The 18,760-nt window shown below is 43.5% G+C and overlaps 1 protein-coding gene across 1 annotated transcript in view; it reads right to left on the bottom strand.

The window, feature by feature from the left end:
* CPQ (carboxypeptidase Q) overlaps positions 1-18,760 on the bottom strand; it is a 275,759-nt gene that overhangs the window by 233,925 nt on the left and 23,074 nt on the right. The window contains exon 2 of the mRNA XM_034763342.1: positions 1,278-1,742. Coding sequence (XP_034619233.1) covers positions 1,278-1,742 — 465 coding nt within the window. The remainder of the gene's footprint in view (positions 1-1,277; positions 1,743-18,760) is intronic.

Below are 18,760 nucleotides of genomic sequence, written 5' to 3'. Positions count from 1 at the left end.
CTTTTTTGAGATGGGGCGACCACATCTGCATGCAGTATTCAAGGTGTGGGCGTACCATGGATTTCTATAGAAGCAATATGATATTTTCTGTCTTATTATCTATCCTTTTCTTGATGATTCCCAACATTCTGTTCACTTTTTTTGACTGCCGCTGCACATTGAGTGGATGAGATGCAGGTAGGAGGTGGCCCCAGCTGAGCAGGGGCTGGCGCAGGTTGATGACTCAGCATCTCCCTCCCCCATCGGTAACCAGACTTTTGATGTCTGATCAGTACATCTGACCGGACACTGTACAGGTCCCCTTTCAACCAGACTTTCTGGTCAAAAACTGGGCACCTGGCAACCCTACCATCATCTCCCCTTCCCCTCCAAAACTGACAAATGTATAACAACAAGTTGTCCTGACACCAAATCATGACACTGATTTTCGATTTACATTTTAAATTTCCAATTTGTCCTGGGTCCCTTACTTGCATTCTGTAATATAAAATTTCCCAAGCAAAAATGAAATTGTTTTTACAATGTGTATTTCAGTAGTGCTCATCATGTGCTAGGTGCTCTGTGTGCATACACACACCTCTCTCCTGCCAAGATGAGTTTACAGTTTAAGAAATAAAATTAGCCTTTATTAAAATTTACTGATCAGCTTTCATAACCAAGATTATTTTCACAGAGGATAATTCTAACTAGCATAAAGTATTATGGAAATAAGACTATATGAGGAACACACAATAGTTGTATATGGTACGACTCCCTGGACAATGCTGCCCCATCCTTTTTGTCTAGATTAGAAAGCTGAGTTCACAAGTCATTAGCATCTGAGGCACCACAGTTTAGTAAACTGATTTGAGGAAGTCCAAATTTCTCTAAATTACCAGAAGCAGAATAGTCAGTGAGGCAGACTACCATTTTGCCTTTAATTGGTAATCATGGCAAAACCTCAAGCAGACAGGTACAGAAAGAGATGACTTCTTTTGAGAACAGGCTACAATTTTAGAGTTCAAAGAATAAATATAAATAATAATAATAATAAAAAAAAATCAGGCCAAACTTAAGGAGCTTCGCCAACTCCAGTTAAACACAGTGCAAGTTCCTAAAGTAACACCTCACACAGAAAGTTCCAGAAAGATAGTTCTCTCTGGCTCGCAGCATTTTTATGGCAGAGGGAGAGGATTAGCTTGTCTACTGACATGATTTGGAGGATTCTTTTAGTACCATTATACATTTTGATTTTTAAAAGTAACATATAATAAAGTCAAAAGATAGTAAAGTATTACCTTCTGGAGGAGTTGCAACACTGCTTCCAAGTCCTAATATAACAATGCTGTGGTTCCTTGGTGCCAACATCATAGCAGACTCTTCTCCCCTCTCCCAGTGAGGCACTTTTACAGGTTCCAGGTGGACATTTTCCAGCCTATCCTCCTGCAGGACACGGAACATGTATTTGATGGCCATATCTAGATTTTTGGAGCCGCTGAGTCTAGGTCCAATGGTGTCAACGAAACGTGCCAGTCTTTTATAGGATCTGTTCTGGGCATTGCCATAAACAGCAAGGTTGATAATAGCCTTGGCAATATCGGAATACCCAGCTATTTCTCTTTTAATTTCTTTGAATGTTTGTTGGTGGCAATGTTGGTGTTCATCCCAGCTTAAAGGTTTCCCGGTGCATTGTGGTAAGAAATGGATGAAAGCTATTAAGAGTAGGAATTTCATTTTCCTTCCTTTTCTTTTGCTCAGATGCCCTGTTGGAGGGGGAGAAAACACAATTTTAAATCATTCAGCTATCAGCGATACACTTGTTATTTATCAAGCAGGCTAAGATAAAAACAAATCTGATCAAAGCAAACTCAAGTGGCAGAGAAGTAAACTCAACTTAGAGACAGAATTATTGAAGACAAACACAAAAAGATACTTAAACAACTGGACACAAACTTTATTGCTGTTTAAAAAGACATTTCACCCACTGGAATGCAACACCTCTTTAAATAATAATATTCTGCACTAAATAAAAACTCAATGCTACTTCCATTTAAGTCGATGGGATGTTTGCCACTGACTCCACTGGAAGCAGAATTGGCCCCTACTGCTAACCCAACACTGGACAAAGCGCATTACTACTGTCAGCACACAACACATCTGGACAAAAAGTCTTCCGAATCTCTTGTGAATAAAATTGTTTCATACTGACCAGCTCTATAAATCAATAATATTCATTTTATATAGTACTTTTAATACCAAGATCTCAAAGCAATTTACAAATGTTAAATAAATCCCAATGCCACCATGAGATAAGAATTCATTTCCCCATCGCAGAGATGTGAGGTTAAACTGAGAAGAAGGTTTCCTAGCCAATCACTTGGGGCCGGAATTTCTGATATCAATGGGAGCTGGGGGTGCTTAACACCTCTGAAAATCGGCCCTAAGTGACTGGTTCAAGGCTTCTCAGCCCACAAAACCCATAACTTCTACACTTGAATAATATTTAACAATTCAATAATCTGGAATGCATACCTGCCAGGTATCTGGTATGCACTATACAGTACCCACATTCCTGTAATCTCTTATTGTACTCTGAAGAATGATTATACATTACCAACATGTTGCTTCTCTTCTGATTAACATGTTGAATATTGGCATTCTCTAGCCTGCCAGTCAAACAACACTTAGGACATGGCTTCAGTTACCAGAAGGTGACCAAATATTTCACAATATAGCATCTCTATGTCTGAGTCCAGATATTTGCACAAGTGTGACATTTGTTTTAGGTACCTATATTTATCTTTGTTAAAGCCATATGCTTTAAAAGACAGCAACTATCTTCATTATCCCTACTTTAGATGTTCTCAACTGGTTTTATCTCCATCAAGTTGTCAATCTCTTTAAAAAAAATTGTTTGTCTAAAATACAAGTAAACTGACCCAGGAACTTCTGGAAGCATTTGAAAGCTTGTAAGTTTCTTAGTTGTGTTTTTTGTTATAAAATAATTGGAAGGTAGAATATGTAAAACTATTCATTCTTATACACAAGAGGACAGAATTGTTACACTTCCTTTGAATTTAAATTGAGCTGCTATCTGAATGTTAAATATTATGCTCTTAGATGTTAAACACTTTTAAAAAGTTTAATAATGAAAACTAAAACCCTTTAGATGGCCCTAAATCTACAGATGTTAAGAGACCTTTTTAAAAATAAGAATACGATGCCAACTAGTCCCTGAAAGGTTTGATATACTCCTTTCACACATTCATGCACTCTTTATAACCAATAGTAAGAAATTATATTTTTCACAGAGATCAAAACCTGTTGTTTTTAGCAAAACCTTAATTCTAAATGCAAAATGTACAGTTTACTCTACAAAGGATATTATTCTTGGTAATAATTGTTTTGTGCAGGGGCAAGGGGCTAATTGAGTGAATGCTTTAAAGTGCTTTGAAAATGAAAAAAGTGCTCTACTGCCAAAGTATTATTTTAAGCTGTCCACATTATATTTTCATGTATTCTTCTTCACCTCTACTTATTTAACAAATATTTCTGGATACATGTACTATTCATTTTATCATCACTGACTTGAGAAATTGTTCTGGACACATACGTACATACGTGGAGGTTACCAGTAAAAACAGTAAAATTCTCAAATATACTGCTGTATAGGTTTTCAAAGCACTGTACAAACATTACTTTATTAATTCTCAATAGCTCTGTGCAGTAGGTAAATTTTCAGCAAGTCTTTATGACTTCATAGATTATAAATCCAGAAGGGACTGCTGTGATCATATAGTCTGACCTCCAACACAGGCCATAGGACAACCCTGAATATATTCCTGTTGCTCAATGTCATAAAGCAATTCAGTGGTAGAACTAATGGCTGTCAGACCTACACCAAGCTAACACTCAGTTTTTAAAATCCTTAAGAGCAAATGCCCAAACTATATTTAAGAACTCCTCAACCCTTTTTCTGAACATGCATTTCTTACAGTGGACCCTATGTTGATGTACTCACTTCTCCTTGACATCCATTTTGGTCCATTTCTCAGCACTTTTTTTTTAAATCCATCTTAGAACTTCATTATTCCAAAGGTGCTTTTTAATCTGACTACTCCTGACCCCATATCTATTCTTTTTTCTACTCCTCATGCCCTGAACCCTTTCTTCTCCTTCATTAGTTTCACCATCTTTAAACGTATACAGTAACTCCTCACTTAACGCTGTAGTTATGTTCCTGAAAAATGCGACTTTAAGCAAAACGATGTTAAGCAAATCCAATTTCCCCATAAGAATTAATGTAAATGGGGGGCTTAGGTTCCAGGGAAAAAAAATTTTACCAGACAAAAGGCATTATATACATTTTAAACAATTTTAAAGAAACAATTTAAACTACAATCATCCTTGCTGAGTATGAAGCTTGGTTGTGGTGGTGGAATCAGAGAGTGGAAGAGGGTGAATTGTCTCCTCTTGCACAGGCACCGACTTTGCCGGGGGCGGGGGGCTCAACCCTCGGCCCACGCACTCCACCCCTTCCCCCAAGTCCCCACCTTTAACCCGCCTCTTCTCCCCTCCCACCTCCTCCTCCTTTAATCCGCACGCCGCATCCTCGCTCCTCCCCCTTCCCTCCCCTGCCTCCTGCCCGTGGCAATCAGCTGGTTTGCAGCGTTCAGGAGGCAGAGGGAGGGGGAGGAACGAGGACACAATGCGCAGGCTCCTCCTCGCTCCTGAACGCCGCCAACCAGCTGATTGCCACAGGCAAGAGGCAGGGGGGAGGCTGTGTGCCGCATCCTCACTCCTCCCCCTCCCTCCTGAACGCTGCAAAGCCTCCCCCCTCCCTCCCCTGCCTCCTGCCCATGGCAATCAGCTGTTTTGAAACATTCAGGAGGCAGGGGACGGAGGGGGAGCCTGCGCTGCATCCTCGCTCCTCCCCCCTCCCTCGTGCATGCTGCAAACCAGCTGATTGCTATGGGCAGGAGGCGGGGGAGCAGAGGGAAGGCGCTGAGTCGCGGGGTCCACCAGCGGGCGGGAGGTGCGGGGGCGGGGAGGTGTAGGGGAGCTGATAGGGGGCTGGCAGCTGTGGACAAAGCTGGCGGCCAAACGACGTTATAGCGGAGCATTGCACAACTTTAAACGAGCATGTTCTGTAATGCAGCAGGGACGTAGGTTTGAAACAACATTAAGCGAGAGGACGTTAAGTGGGGAGTTACTGTATTTATATTTCCACACAAAAATCTTTGTTTAGGTAAAGGTTGCAGGCACACACTGGTTTGACTGCATATTACCTTTCAAGAGTTAAGAACAACAGCAACCCCTCTAAATATTAGATACCCAATACATTCAGGTGTTAAACTTACAAGAAACCTAGACCCCTTTAACATTTGGAAATGCACAGTAGCCAAGGTATCCAAACTGTAAAGATACTTTGATGTTTCTCAGGATCTTACTGCAGAATCTTATCCATCCAGAGCGGTCTCAGTGACTATAAAAACTATAATACCTTCCTCTTGATCATATAGCAGCTGTGAGGGGATATTCTCCTTCCCCATTTAGACCCTCTCTTTTCCACTCTCTCAAGGAAAACCACATTGGTGTTCATATATCCACCACAGAGACAAAGGAAAGGCTTCAGGGCTTAAGGGGTCTTCTTTCTCCCATATCGAGTCCTCTGTGGTAAGGAGACCATTAGATTGGGAAGGTCTGGCTTGGTAGCATGTTGGAAGGAGCTGGAGCAATGATTTCAGTAGTAAGCACTTAGAACACGGTCTATCCTGCCTATGTGCTACTTAAAGAAAGCATGTGTATACCTAAACATATGGAAAAGTAGCATAGCCTGTGGACCTTGGAGTCAAAGGGAACAAAAGAGGCAAGCCCACATCATTTTTGGGAGATCCAATTGCTAGACTTTTACATTGAGATCCAGGAGAGGATCCATAATCTCTTCTGGGATGCTGACAGTGAAAAGGCCTTAGAGGCACAGAATGAAAGAGTAGACGAGTTTGAGGATTACCTCAGGACATTCATTGCCTTTTGAAGTTGATCAGCAAGTTGAGACAGCAGCTGCTGCCAGCAAGCTCCCTCCCATCCTGAGCTCTGTCGTGTGTCCCCCCTGCTCTGTGGAGATGGGGGCAGGAGCAGGGGGGGAGGGGGACACCCTGATATTAGCACCCTTTCCTTCCCCTCCCCCCAACCCCTTGCACAGCAAGCAGGAGGCTCCTGGGAGCAGCTCCAAGGCAGAGGGCAGGAGCAGCACACCGCAGTGGGGGGAGGGACAGCTGAACTGCCCGGCAATTGATAGCCTGCTGGGTGGCTGCCGCACAGGGAGCTTAGGGGAGTGGAGAGCTGATAGGGGGGCTGCCGGTCCACCCTGGTTCCAAGCCCCCACCAGCTAGCTCCAATGGCTACTCTTTCTGCAAGCAGTGAACAAACCAGGCGGCTGCCAAACGACGTTATAAGGGAGCATTGCACTACTTTAAACGAGCACGTTCTCTAATTGATCAGCAACGTAACAATGAAACTACATTAACCAGGATGACTTTAAGTGACGAGTTACTGTACAGGGCTCACCCACACTCTGAGTACTGGTCCCACCCCAAGGGGAGCTCCATGCGGAATTGTATCTAGGTCCCAGAATTCCTCTTGGAGCTTCCCAATGCACAAGGGGAGCACATGTGCAGCTAAAGGCTTTTGCAGATGCAGCATACTCCCCATCATATGCCCCAGCAATTCCACTGACCATGTGTGGCAGAGGTCTAGCTCACAGCCCTGCTTCCTCCCTTTGGGAGGAGGGTAAGAATTGTGATTGAAACTTGTTCAAGGCTGCCAGGATGGCAGTGAGGCTTATAATGCTCTCCTGGAGCAGCCTAGCAGGATGTGGTCAGTTGTTAGTACATTGTAGGAATCACTCACTACTTGACAAAGTAACATCATACTCTGTTATACTACAATACAGCAAGCACTCTCCTCCTTATGCAGAAGGAGAACAGAGCATCTGTTGTCTCAGTCCACGGAAAATGAAATTCAGCATTTCAATGAATCGGCTGGGAAAATAACGTGCTGATCCTTACATATTCCAATAGTCAGATATTAATCAGATTTAGCAAACGAAAACAACTGTACCAGAGAGATTAACAGTAATAGGACTTAATGATTACTCAGCATATTTAATCAATCGTGAAAACAAAAATCAGCACTTTGTTAGAACGCAGGCTGCAAAATGAGACACTAAAAAGCAAAGCAAGTGTTCAGCAAGTACATACTTTCAATAGGGAGTTTGAATAGGGTGCTAGAACTAACTTGCAGACTCTTCACTACAGAAAAACAAAGGTAAGATTAGAAACTAGGGCGATATAAAAAAATAGAAATCTGAGAGCTTGTCCATAAGGTGCATTGATGTGCACCAGTTGGGGTGTAAATTCATGTTGTGCACCAACTGTCCCTGTGGACCCTGCTGGTGTGGATTAAAAGTTCCCTAGTGCAAAGCCATTTCTTTGCCAATTACAAATTACGCTTTTATCCAGACTTCCCTGTGGACTCTCCAGCTCCTGCAGCATACAGTTGGGTTAAACACCTTTTGCAGGACACACCCAGCTTTGCGGTGGGGGACAAGGTCTGGGTGTCTATCCAAAATTAAAATCCAAGCGCCCATCAGCAAAATTGGATCACTAGTATAATGGTCCCTTCCCAATCATTAAATAAATCAACCCACTACCTTTAAGTTATAGCTTTCAGAATCTGAAAATCCACCCCACCTTCCATGGCCCTCTCCTGACACCACACACAGAAAACCCATTTCTGGACTGCTTCAACCCACTGCCTCCACTGGTAACTGTCCAGGCCAGGAAAAATATATAGTCAGGTAGATTCTATACTCCAATGGGTGCAGGGCAAGCTATTCTACCTGACAAACTGGGAACAGTAGAGGCCAGATGAACAATCTTGGGAACTTGAGGAGAACATTCATGCCCCAGACCTAGGGTTGCCAGGTGTCCGGTTTTTGACTGGAACTCCCAGTCGAAAAGGGACCCTGGCGGCTCCAGTCAGCACTGCTGACTGGGCCCTTAAAAGTGCGTTTGGCAGCGCAGCGGGGCTAAGGCAGGTGCAGTGGAGCTACGCATAGGGGCATTGGAGCCGGAGGGGGGACATTCCACTGTTTCTGGGAGCCACGCAGAGCAGGGAGCCTACCTTAGCCCCAAGTGCCAGCTCCACAGCTCCCATTGGCCAGGAACCATGCCCAATGGGAGCTGCAGGGGCAGCGCCTGCGGACGGGACAGCACACAGAGCCGCCTGGCTATGCCTGCACATAGAAGCCGGAGGGGGGACATGCCACTACTTATAGGAGCTGCTTGAGGTAAGTGCCACCAGGAGCCTGCACCCCTGACCCCCTCCCATGCCCCAACCCCCTGCCTCAACCCTGATCCCCCTCCCACCCTCCAAACTCCTCAATCCCAGCCTGGATCACCCTCCTGCACCCAAAACCCTCATCTCCAGCCCCACCCCTGAGCCCGCACCCCCCAGCTGGAGCCCGCACCCCCCCTTCGCCCCAGCCTGGAACCCCCATACCCCACTCCGAACCCCCAGCCCGAAGCTCTCTCCTGCAACCCAGATCCTTCATCCCCGGCCCCACACCAGAGCCCGCACCCCCCCTGCACCCAATCCCCTGCCCAGCACAGAGCCCCCTCCCACACCCTGAACCCCTCATTTCTGCCCCCCTCCCCAGAGCCTGCATCCCATTCTGCACCCCAACCCCTGAGCTAGCAGGTGAAAATGAGCAAGTGAGTGAGGGTGAGGAGAGTGAGCGACAGAGAGAGGAGGGATGGAGTGAGCAGGTGAACAGGGCCTCAGAGAAGGGGTGGGGCAGGGGCGGGGCCAGGGTGTTCGGTTTTGTGCGAGTAGAAAGTTGGCAACCCTACCCAGACCTACGATGGGTTTTCCACCAGGCCCATCCTGACAGTCCAGATCCAAGGGCTCCTGGAAGGCACCCCATAAGGAGTGGGGTACTGTCACCCAGATGCAGCTCATTGCCCTCAGCTAATTAACCCGGCCCCTGATTGGCCGAAGACTCCAGCAGGCACCTTCTTAAACTCTGCAGCAGCCCTGTGTCCCTGGCTGCTTAATAGCATTCCACGTCTGCAGCTGTCTCTCTGGTCCTGCTTCTTGCTCCTGGCCCTCGCTTCAGACCTCTGCTCCAGCTGATACTCTGGCTCTGACTCTCTGATCCTGATTCCTGGCTCTCAGCTGCAGCTAACCCCCTGTGCGTGGTAACTCAGCTCCTGATTTGGGCTCTGGTCACCTCTGCTCCAACCACAAGGCCAGCCTCCTGCTATGACCATTCGGCAAGACCACGGCCCGGTGCATAACAGAGAGAAACTTGAATGACTAAGTGTCTGAGAAACTCATCTATTCTACTGTGGCAAGGTTTCCCAAAATCCCAGTTAAAAAAAAATACAGACAGAAAGAACACAGTTCACAAGGGTCATGGTTACGGGAAATGCGGAAAGGAAACAATAGGTTTAGGATAATAACCACTTAATTGCTAAAGGTCTAAATCTGTGAAGTATCGTTTCCCCAACTATGTACAGTGTGATTGTCCTCCAAGGAATACATGAAATACATGCAGTGGTTAGGATAACATCAGATTACACTAAAAAGCCCCAGGCTAAGGAGAAAGAACTTGCATGCTGAACAGAGATGTCTGATACATTTAGTGACACCTAAGAGAAAGTTTGTTGTGACAGCTGTGGAGTAAGATGGCTTGAAGGTTAGGTGGATTTGCAATATTAGAAGGAGATTTACCTTTGAAAAAGTCACCGGGTTCTAACATCACATGGAAAGAGAAAGCAGCAAAAAAAACCTGAAATGTGAGTAGTAAAACGATATTTTTCCAGGATTGCTCTCCAGTGTTGCCAAGATTTGCGAATGAAACATCATCCTAGATAATAATCAGTTAAGGCTCTTGGCTCTGGGAACCCACCCAGTCAAAGTTAAAATTATGACTTGCACTGTAGAGTCCTTCTCATTAGCTTTTTTGCATCTAGAACTTGGGGAGGGAAGGAAACTGGATACAACATGGAAGTCTTACTATATGTGGACCTTGAAGCCTGACACAGCAGATATAGGGCCAGCTCTTGAGCTGGTGTATACCAGCATAGCTCCATTGACTTCAACAGAACCATGCTGATTTACAGCAGCTCAGGATCTGGCTTGTAGATTGTTGGTTTTTTTAAGTATTCTTTGTAGGCAATGAAAATGACTACTGAGACATAGTAAGAAATGAAGTGTTTACAAAGGATTTGGGATCTGAGTTTGGAGACCACCTAGCAGAGGTGTTACAGGTACAGCTGCTTGCTACCCAGTTGAAGAATGTAACCTCTTTATACCCATATTTAAAGTACCATTGTATAATGCATACCGAAGTGGAAAGGCAAAACTGCGCTAAACTTTTCAACTGAAAGCCTCAGTCTCTCAGTATGATACTTTGATGTCATCTCACTCATTAGCTGCTGCTAAAACAATTGACAACAAGCCTGGAAAATCACAGCATGAAATACCTGAAGAGTTCCACAACAAAACAGACAGCAATGGTCAGTCTGCAATTTGTCCAGGAAACAGTGAAGGCCAAGACAACAACAACAAAAATTAGCAAAAATGGACAACACTTAATCATAGAGCAATGCTGAGACCAAACAAAGATAAAATAGCAGAAATAACTATCAGTGAAGTAATCCAAGATTAAAAATCCTTGCCAAGGAAAAATGTCATCCTTTTGGATTAGAGGCACAAGACCAAGATGTGAGTCTAGTGGGAATCTCAAATAAGGAAGTAACTGAGTGAAACACATTCAATGGGAAGAAGATATTTGTAAAGCAATAATCCTAAAAGAGGCACAATGATGTGAATGTTACAATGGATATGACTTATAGTAGATACAAGCTGGTGGTGTGAAAAGGCAACTGTAAAATCAGTGGCATTTTGAACAGCATACACAAATACATCACATTACAGAGTAGGGAGGAAACATTTTCTTTCTTTTGTGTGTTCACAGCCACCCCTCAAATACTGAATTCAGCTTTGGGCAAAATCTCTATACTAGCAAAATATTTACAAACATAAGGGAAGTCACAGAACAGAAATAAAGTTACATTGTGGATTTGAAGGAACTGATTTTTGAGAAAAGACAAAAGGAAGCATGCATATTATAGGGTGGTATGACAGAGTGACCTCTTATATTTAGGGCATATAACACTTCCCATTATAAAAAATTCTTGCAACTTTTTGTCTGAGAATCTCTAGTACCTTTATTGATTAGAGCAGGCCTGGGAATACACGCATGCCTTTCATTTCTCCATGACATCCAGTTTGGGTTTGGTTGAGCTATAAACTGTTAAGAATTATCATTTTCCTTCTCTTGTTTCAGTTTCTCAGGAAACTTTTGGCAGCAGGAAAAAATAATAAACATTCAAAAGAGCTGAGCCCACCCCAAAGCCAGCAGACAATGCACTGGGAACACAAAGCTGCTGGACCAGAGGCAGTGGGTAGGGACATGGGAAGAGTGTGAGGTGGCCAGATATGTGGGTAGACTTTGCAGCCTTTTCCACAGGAAGACAAAAGCCAACTTTTACAACTGAACAAATAAGAATACCTCACAAATACCTTCTCCCCCATAACTCCTTCCCATGGTTTTTACCTTAGGACCAGGGCCAGCTCCAGGCACCAGCCGAGCAAGCTCGTGCTTGGGGCGACAGATTCTAAGGGGCAGCATTCCCTCCAATCCTTTTTTTTTTTCTTTTTGGTTCGCCGCTCCAGCCGCCCTGTAGGGGGCGGCAGCGCGGAGGAGGGGAATGCCCTGCGCACTCCATCTGCCCCAGCTGGTGCCAGGTCTGTAGCAAGCATGGCGGGGCAACCTGCATCCTTCCCTCCCCGCTGACCAGAGCAGCGTGGAGCTCTCCCGGCAGACGGCGCGGTGGGAGGGGCCGCGTGGCGAGCGCCCCAGCTGAAGGAAGCCCTGGCCGCCCCCCTTCTCTCTCTCTCCCCCACTCCCTCCCCCCGCTAGCCGGGGCACGCACTCCGCTGCCTGGGGCACGTCTGCAGCGCACTCCGCTGCCTGGCTCCGCACATTTTTTTTTTTTTTTGGCTTCGCTGCTCCGGCCGCCCCACAGGTTTTTTGTTTTGCTTGGGGCGGCAAAAAAGCCAGAGCCAGCCCTGCTTAGGACAGGATGATCTGGACCATGGCAAAGGATGTGATCAAGTGAGAGAAAAGAAGAGGCTAAAGGTTGGAGTTTTGGGGACTCAAAGACGGGGAGAATTTACACTTAAGAGGCAAAGGGACCAATACTAAGAAATCAAATTCTGAGCTAGCTACATTGCTTCATCATCAAAACAAGGTCAAACAAAATGTCTTGTATCCTGGATTTGCTAGTTAAGATGTACTCCTGCAGTTCTGATGCCAAATGTTTTGATTTCAAGGATTCCACTCTAAGACTAGTAGAGCAAATCTAGCTGAATAAAGGGAAACCTACGTGCCAAGATAAAGCTGAAAATAGGAACCATTATCTATGGAGCGACTGATCAACAAATCTCACCTGGATAATGCAAGTCTCTGAGGTTGGGGGGTGAAAGTTCTATTGGAATTTTAGCAAGTTTCCTCAACAGCAGTCAACATGGGGCTGTGACTTTATCAGTCAGACCCTGCAAAGGCTGGTCTGCTAACCCTGTGGAATTATGGAAGCTGAACACAATCAGTTTGTCAAATCATGCAGCAGTTACAAAGACGTTTCTTGGAGCTCCTCCAAGGAGCATTCCAGCAGAGAGGCTGTTCAGCTTTGCTGAAGACACGTACACTTAACATTGCTGCATACTTTTGACAGAAAATGCCAAGACTCTCTTTAATGCAATTTGCCAATAGTTATATTTCAGTGTTAAGGGTAAGTATTTTCTACTAAAGCTTTTCACCAAAAATAAGAACTGGACAAGTGAAGTACTGCAAAGGGAAAGGGCCTAAATTACTTTCTTTAAAAGAAAAAAAAAAGTGCTGATACATACTGTTCAGTGGATGAAGTTCTTTCCTGGTGTAACTTCACTGACTTCAATGAAATTACACGGGTGGATAATTTGACTTAATAGTCATAAAGCACTTTTATATTGCACAGTTATTAAAAAATGTACCTTTGAAATGTACTACGTCTTTCTAAGGCCACAATCCTACAAAGCATTTCAGCAGCTGCTTAATTTTGCTCACAGGAGTATAAGTCATTGAAGTCAATAGAACAAGAACTAAGTTATTTGTAAATGCTTTGAAAGAACAGGCCCATAAGATTAACACCAAAATTTTCAAAAGCATCCAGTTGAGATACATAGAGACTGACTTTTCAGACTAGTGGAGTGTCCGCAGTTCCAAATGAAGTCAATGGGAGCTGCAGATTATTCAGCATCTCTGAAAAGTATTAGAGATTTCAATACAATGCTACAACAAACTTTACAGATCAAAATATTAGTTTCTTATCTGATCATTTTCATGATTCGACTAAGACTGCTACGTTCTTTTTGGTGTTGAAACTTCAGAAAAAATAGGTTAATCGCATTCCTAGGGCGCTTACATGCAACCGACTATGCAAAGTTGAAAAGTTTGCTGATTCCTGGTTGAAAATCTTGCTGGACTTATTGGGGAAATTGGTATCTGGTCTTTTGCTTCTCTGTCATAAGATATGCCTTCAGGGCCTCTCTTTCCACCTCCAACAACAAGTGGTGGATTGACAAGCACCAACTGTACGAAAAGAACATAATTTAAATTATTTCCTATTGTGTTAGAGAGCTTCTCTCCAGCAACTATATACAAGCTTGTTAATGAGTATTATGGATAAAAAAGGATATTTATTTCAATTGTGTGTGCTATCAGTTATGAGGTTTATGACAAGGGCAGAATGCTGCTATGTAAACAATATATTCTGATATAGTAATACTACTAACACTAATATCAACTTATGTGTATCATATTAGTTGGGCCAATATTCCCCTTTGCGTTGTACTGAAACATACCAAACTAAAGGCAAGTTTTTAAAAAGCTTGATGGAAGAACTGGAGAGCAGATATTGTATTGACAATAAACACCAACAATAAAGAAATACATTTAAGATGTTTATAAATAGCTTGAAGATAGTTCTTCAGCCCATTTGAAGAAACAAGCTTTTGAAACAAGGTCTCTTTCTTTTTGGTGCTGAATTTAACTCCAATAGCACTTGTTAGCAAACCGTATTCCCAGGGGATAAGTTTTCACCATGTAGTGCACCTTTCACTACCCTGATCAGTGTCTACCAAGAACAGAGAGGGTTTTTTTGTTTTTGCTTTTTAAAGTGGAGGGCTCTTAGATTGTCTATGTATTCAGTCACTAAAGAGAGTTTTAAATTAATTTTCTTCACTATTGCACAGATCAAATGTTAACCAGACAGAATCATTTGCATTTTTGTAGGAGAAAGGAATTCAGTTAGTACTCAAGATACCTAATATTATTAATTATTATTTGTATTCTATTAGCACCTAGAGGTCCCAGCTGAGATCAGGGCCCCATTGTGCTAGGCACGTCATAAACGTATAGGCTATGTCTACATTGCAATTAGAGGTGTGACTGCAGTATGTGTAGACATACACAAGCTAGCTGTGATCTAGTTAGCCTGAATAACAATAGCAGTGAAGACTCAGCAGCAGAACAACAGCACAGGCTAGAATACATACCCAAGTCCCAAGTGGGCTTGTACAGCCTGTGCTACCATGACTGAATTGCGACTGCAGCACAGATCCATACGGAGAAACAGTCCTTGCCACAAAGAGCTGACAATCTAATTAGACAAAAGAAAGGTTGGGAAGAGAGAGGCACAGAAGTGACTTCCCCAAAGTCACATAGCAGGTCAGTGGAAGAATAGTTCAGTCATCGTGTCCATTCAGTCTTTGGCTTGTCTACTGAGATTGCTAGCGTAGTGCCAATTTGTGCCTGTTGTGATGGTGGTTTTTTGTGATAGGGCCACTTATGACTGGAAACTGGAGTCAGAACACCAAGTATCAGAGGAACTGCACTTTTATTCTCCCTTCATGGTCCACCAAGGGCACCCACTTTAGGCTCCCAGCTCCTAACTGTCACATCTCTTGGACAGAGACCCACGTCTCATTCATTCCTGACTGGGGTTTTAAGGCTGCACTGCTTCCTAGATTATAATGCAATATCTCCAGCAAGCCACACTTCCTCGACAGACCAGCGTCTACACTTTGCTTACACTCCAAAGGCTATGACCAGTGTGTTGCCCACAGTTATAAGCTACTATCCAGCCTTTTCTGAGCAAGCACATTTATTCTTCAGGTAAAAGCATTACAGAAAAAGCATATAAAAACCTACTTGCTTGCTAAAAAGCTTGCCAGAGGTCACCCATCAATCTCACGGGACCCTAGTAGGTCAAGTCTTTCTGACCCTTCCACAAGGATTAGGGCCCTTCCTTGGACAGAAGGTACATTTCCTGGATCAGAAAGAAGGCCCTGAGTCAGTTAAACTCAGGTTCTTGATCCAAAAGCCCTTTCTTTTTCTATTGGTCTCTGAGAATCCAGTCTGAACCAGTATATGTAAGCCTCTCCAGGAGATGGTGTCAGGAACCAGGGCGTACAGCAGAGCCAGCTCTGGCCAACCTAACAAGCACAACTGGCTTGAAGTAGGCCGCCTGAGTGGCTATGCTGCCTGATTGATTGGAATAGCCCTCATTAGCACACCAGCTCTTACGCCCAGTAACAGTCCTGCAGTAACAGCACTCACCTATGGCTGTGACAGTTCCTGTGCCTTATCGTCCACAGCCCAGCTCCTGCCTTGGACACAGCCCTGCTCTTGCCTTGACTCGCTCCATGTAATCCAACTCTGATCCTCAGCTCTGATTCCTAACCTCTGACTTCAGCTCTGGCATCTGGCCTTGGACTCCAGTTCTGACTCTAGGCTCTGACTCCTGTCTCCCAACTCTCATGTGACCCTTGGCTTGGGCACCCAGCCTCTGATTCAGGCTCTGATCCTAGGCCCCGATTCCTGTTGAAACCACTAGGCCTGACTCCCACTCTGACCATTAGGTAGGACTCCTCCAACCACTAGACCATGACTGCCCATGTCCCAGTCATGTGACAGGGCAGGCAGTACTTCTCTGAAGGTGTTAGAACCTGAATGAATTTGCCTAATCACCTCCCACTGTTGTTAGTTGTAGAACACAAACCATTCATTTAAATCAATGGACCCCAAACATAGATATTGTAACCTCACGCGATGTCGCATTTCCCCCCAACAGAGGTTACACACAATCCCTGACCACAGTAATACATAAACTAAATACAATAAGGTATTTCAAAGACATTGCAGGAAATTGCCATATTTGTCACAATATGGACACTTACAACTGGAAAATGAAGTAACACTACCAAATGTCAAATCAGATATTAACAACTGTAGTGACTGTTATGACAAGAGTTGGACTAGCCATTTACATGTCAAGGCTCTAGACCCCGTTCCTAAATTCCTAAGTCATGCAATCCCTCTTCTGAAAAGTGTTTTTAAAAATTGACTTTCATATTCTAAGTAGAGTTGTAAAATGTAATTATTTTGTTCCAAGCTTTAACTCTTACTCTTGTATTTTTCTAGTAAGAAAAATCTTCAAGGCAATTATTTTTAAATGTAAACTATAGCCACTCATTATATATCCCAGTAATAAACATCTGTAAATCTTTGTTCTCAAGGAATATTTGCTCACACATAGAAATGAACTAATGTAACGTTTAAAATTAAATTTAAGCATTGCTTGTTTTCAAACATGATGCCTTTGTGCTACGTGAAATTACACAGCTTGAAACCACTAAAATATTAGGGGCCAGGATGAGCAGAGGAGCACAAAGAATTATTGACAAATGAATGCACATTATGCAGAGTAGAATACACATAAAATGTCTATGAATCCCAGGTATCAGACTGAAAAAGCAGAGTTATAAATGACAGACCATTATCTAGTGTAACCCAGATATAACAGTATAATCCTCAATAGATTTAAACAGAGTTAAGGTTCCAAGACATCTAATAGAAGATTGCCCTTATTTATTACTTGGTGCACAATAGCACCAGCCATGAGAAGTAACTGAATTATCATTTTTACAAGTCTCTCGATAGACTCATTGATTGAACCTCATGGTATTTAAAAAAAAAAATAACCAAAATCAGTCCTTAAAAATGTTCACAATTTCCTTGTCCCAGCTGCCAAATTATCCATTTGTGCCATTTGTTTCATGGTCTTAACAGGACCCTTGAATTTGACAATACAAAGGCTGGTACTGTACTCAGGTCATAAATGTTAGGGGAGGATACAGCTCCTGGCAAGTAAAAGCTGACTATAGGATTACATATGCCATCTTGAGCTATATATTTTACAACACTGGTGACAGCAGTAAGGATTGTGAAAGTGTATATAGCAAGCCCTCTCTCCCGCCCCAAATACATGCTAGCCCTTTCCTCCATCTCTTCAGTAACAGATATGTTCTATCATTAAACATGATCAGTAATACTCCTCAGGATAAACTAAGTTAAACCAAGTACAACAGGAAAGAAAACAGCAAGGGGGGAAAAATGTTCTTCCTCAGTGCCTAAGTGCTGCTCCAGAGCTTCAGCTGACTTTAACATACCCTCTTAGGTATTTCCAGATACTAGAGTTTACGTTAATCAGAGTTCCCAGGCCTTTTGGCCCATGAGTATTAAGGGAATAATGGTTTTAGATTCAATTCCCTCTGGACACTTCTCTTTGATTTAGTTACACACTATTGGTGATTTGGGGAAATTGCTCATCTGCCCATAGGAAACTGGAACCGTGTGAACTCCCCACCCCCACAGTAAGTCAGTGGATACAAGACCTCTACTGCAGAGGAATAGTGAGACTTTTTGGCTATCAACATGCAGGCAAAATGCAACCTCTACCTTGCCAAATACCATCATCAAACCCAGATAATGCAGCTTCCATGATTTTTCAGTCTCTTGCTGAGATAAGGGTTTGGACGACCAAAAGCAGACTAAAGCTAAATCCAAAAAAAGGGGAGGTGATGCAGGAAGGTTGGGGAAACATCAGAAGGGTACGTGAGGGATCCTTCATTCAAGAGGTTTACAGCATGGGACTGCTGATAGTTACATGACAGCCTTACCCACTTTCGATTGCTCCTAGATTCACAGGTGGACAAAAGCCCCTTTTCTTTTTCTGGTAATGCAGAACATTATGGGGAACTTTTATCTCAGGCTGTGGACCTCACCACATTTATCCATGCTTTTGAGACATCTAAATTAGATTAACTCTACATGGAGCAATCTTTTGAGAAGCCAATGCAGAACACGAATGCAGTTTGGTCAAGTTAACTGTATTTCGGCCTCTCTGTCTCTGACTTCCTGTTTGCCAAACAGAGCAATTCCAGGTGGCAACATTGAAAGGCCTATACAGAGCAGGTCCTGACTACTTGAGACTACCTCACTGCATGTTTACCACTGCAAGTGGAGCTCAAAATCCCTACATGTGAACTTCTGGAGGTTAGGCAGCCTCACTAGGGTGCTCTCATCTCTGAAGTTGACTTTCCCCATTTGGCGCCGAGCTCAAAGCCTTGTCTACGTGACAGTTACTGTTTGCTTCCAATGGGTACAGCTGAGCTGGTGCTGAACATGGTTGTTTGTAGAGACACTTGAAGCTAACTGTTTTAGCTGCCCATACTGCTGATGCCCATTGTCACCAATGAATACTTT

This window comes from Trachemys scripta, chromosome 2 (genome assembly GCF_013100865.1).
Source record: "Trachemys scripta elegans isolate TJP31775 chromosome 2, CAS_Tse_1.0, whole genome shotgun sequence".
Taxonomy (NCBI): Eukaryota; Metazoa; Chordata; order Testudines; family Emydidae; genus Trachemys; species Trachemys scripta.
The sequence above is the reverse complement of the archived record's forward strand: the minus strand, read 5'-3'. Positions and strand labels throughout refer to the sequence as shown.